The 393-nt window shown below is 48.1% G+C and overlaps 1 protein-coding gene across 1 annotated transcript in view; it reads left to right on the top strand.

Moving 5' to 3' along the window:
- Positions 1–127: 127 nt before the first annotated feature.
- The window catches only part of EMH_0035600 (uncharacterized protein), a gene marked incomplete at both ends in the record, with an annotated part of 2,191 nt that continues 1,925 nt past the window's right edge, over positions 128–393 (top strand). The window contains one exon of the mRNA XM_013494987.1: positions 128–282. Within this exon, the coding sequence (XP_013350441.1) occupies positions 128–282 (155 nt within the window). The remainder of the gene's footprint in view (positions 283–393) is intronic.

The following is a 393-nucleotide window of genomic DNA, read 5'->3' as shown; positions in this document are numbered from 1 at the left end:
AGCTTGGCTTTGACTCATCAGCAGCAGCTGCTGCTGCAGCAACACAACATATCTCCGCAGCAGCAGCAGCAGCTACGATTGGCGTTGTCTGTTTGAATCGCGGCTGCAGCAGCAGCAGCAGCTGGAGATGCAGCAGCAGCAGCTGCTGCTGCAGTACAAGCAGCAGCAGCTGCAGCGAGAGGAAGAAGCAGCAGCAAAAGAACAAAACAACCTGCAGCTGCTGCTGCAGCTCATCAGCAGCAACAATGCTGGGGCCCCGCTGCTGCTGCATGCAGCAGATAAGTGAGTTGCTGCTGCTCCTCTTCTCTCTTCTTTCGTTCTCTCTCTCTCTCATATATATATATATATATATATATATATATATAATATATATATAGTAAACATCTATATAGA

Source organism: Eimeria mitis, genomic scaffold (genome assembly GCF_000499745.2).
Source record: "Eimeria mitis Houghton genomic scaffold, Emh_scaff1373, whole genome shotgun sequence".
Classification (NCBI taxonomy): domain Eukaryota; phylum Apicomplexa; class Conoidasida; order Eucoccidiorida; family Eimeriidae; genus Eimeria; species Eimeria mitis.
Note: the sequence above shows the minus strand (reverse complement) of the source record. Positions and strands in the feature narration are given on the sequence as shown.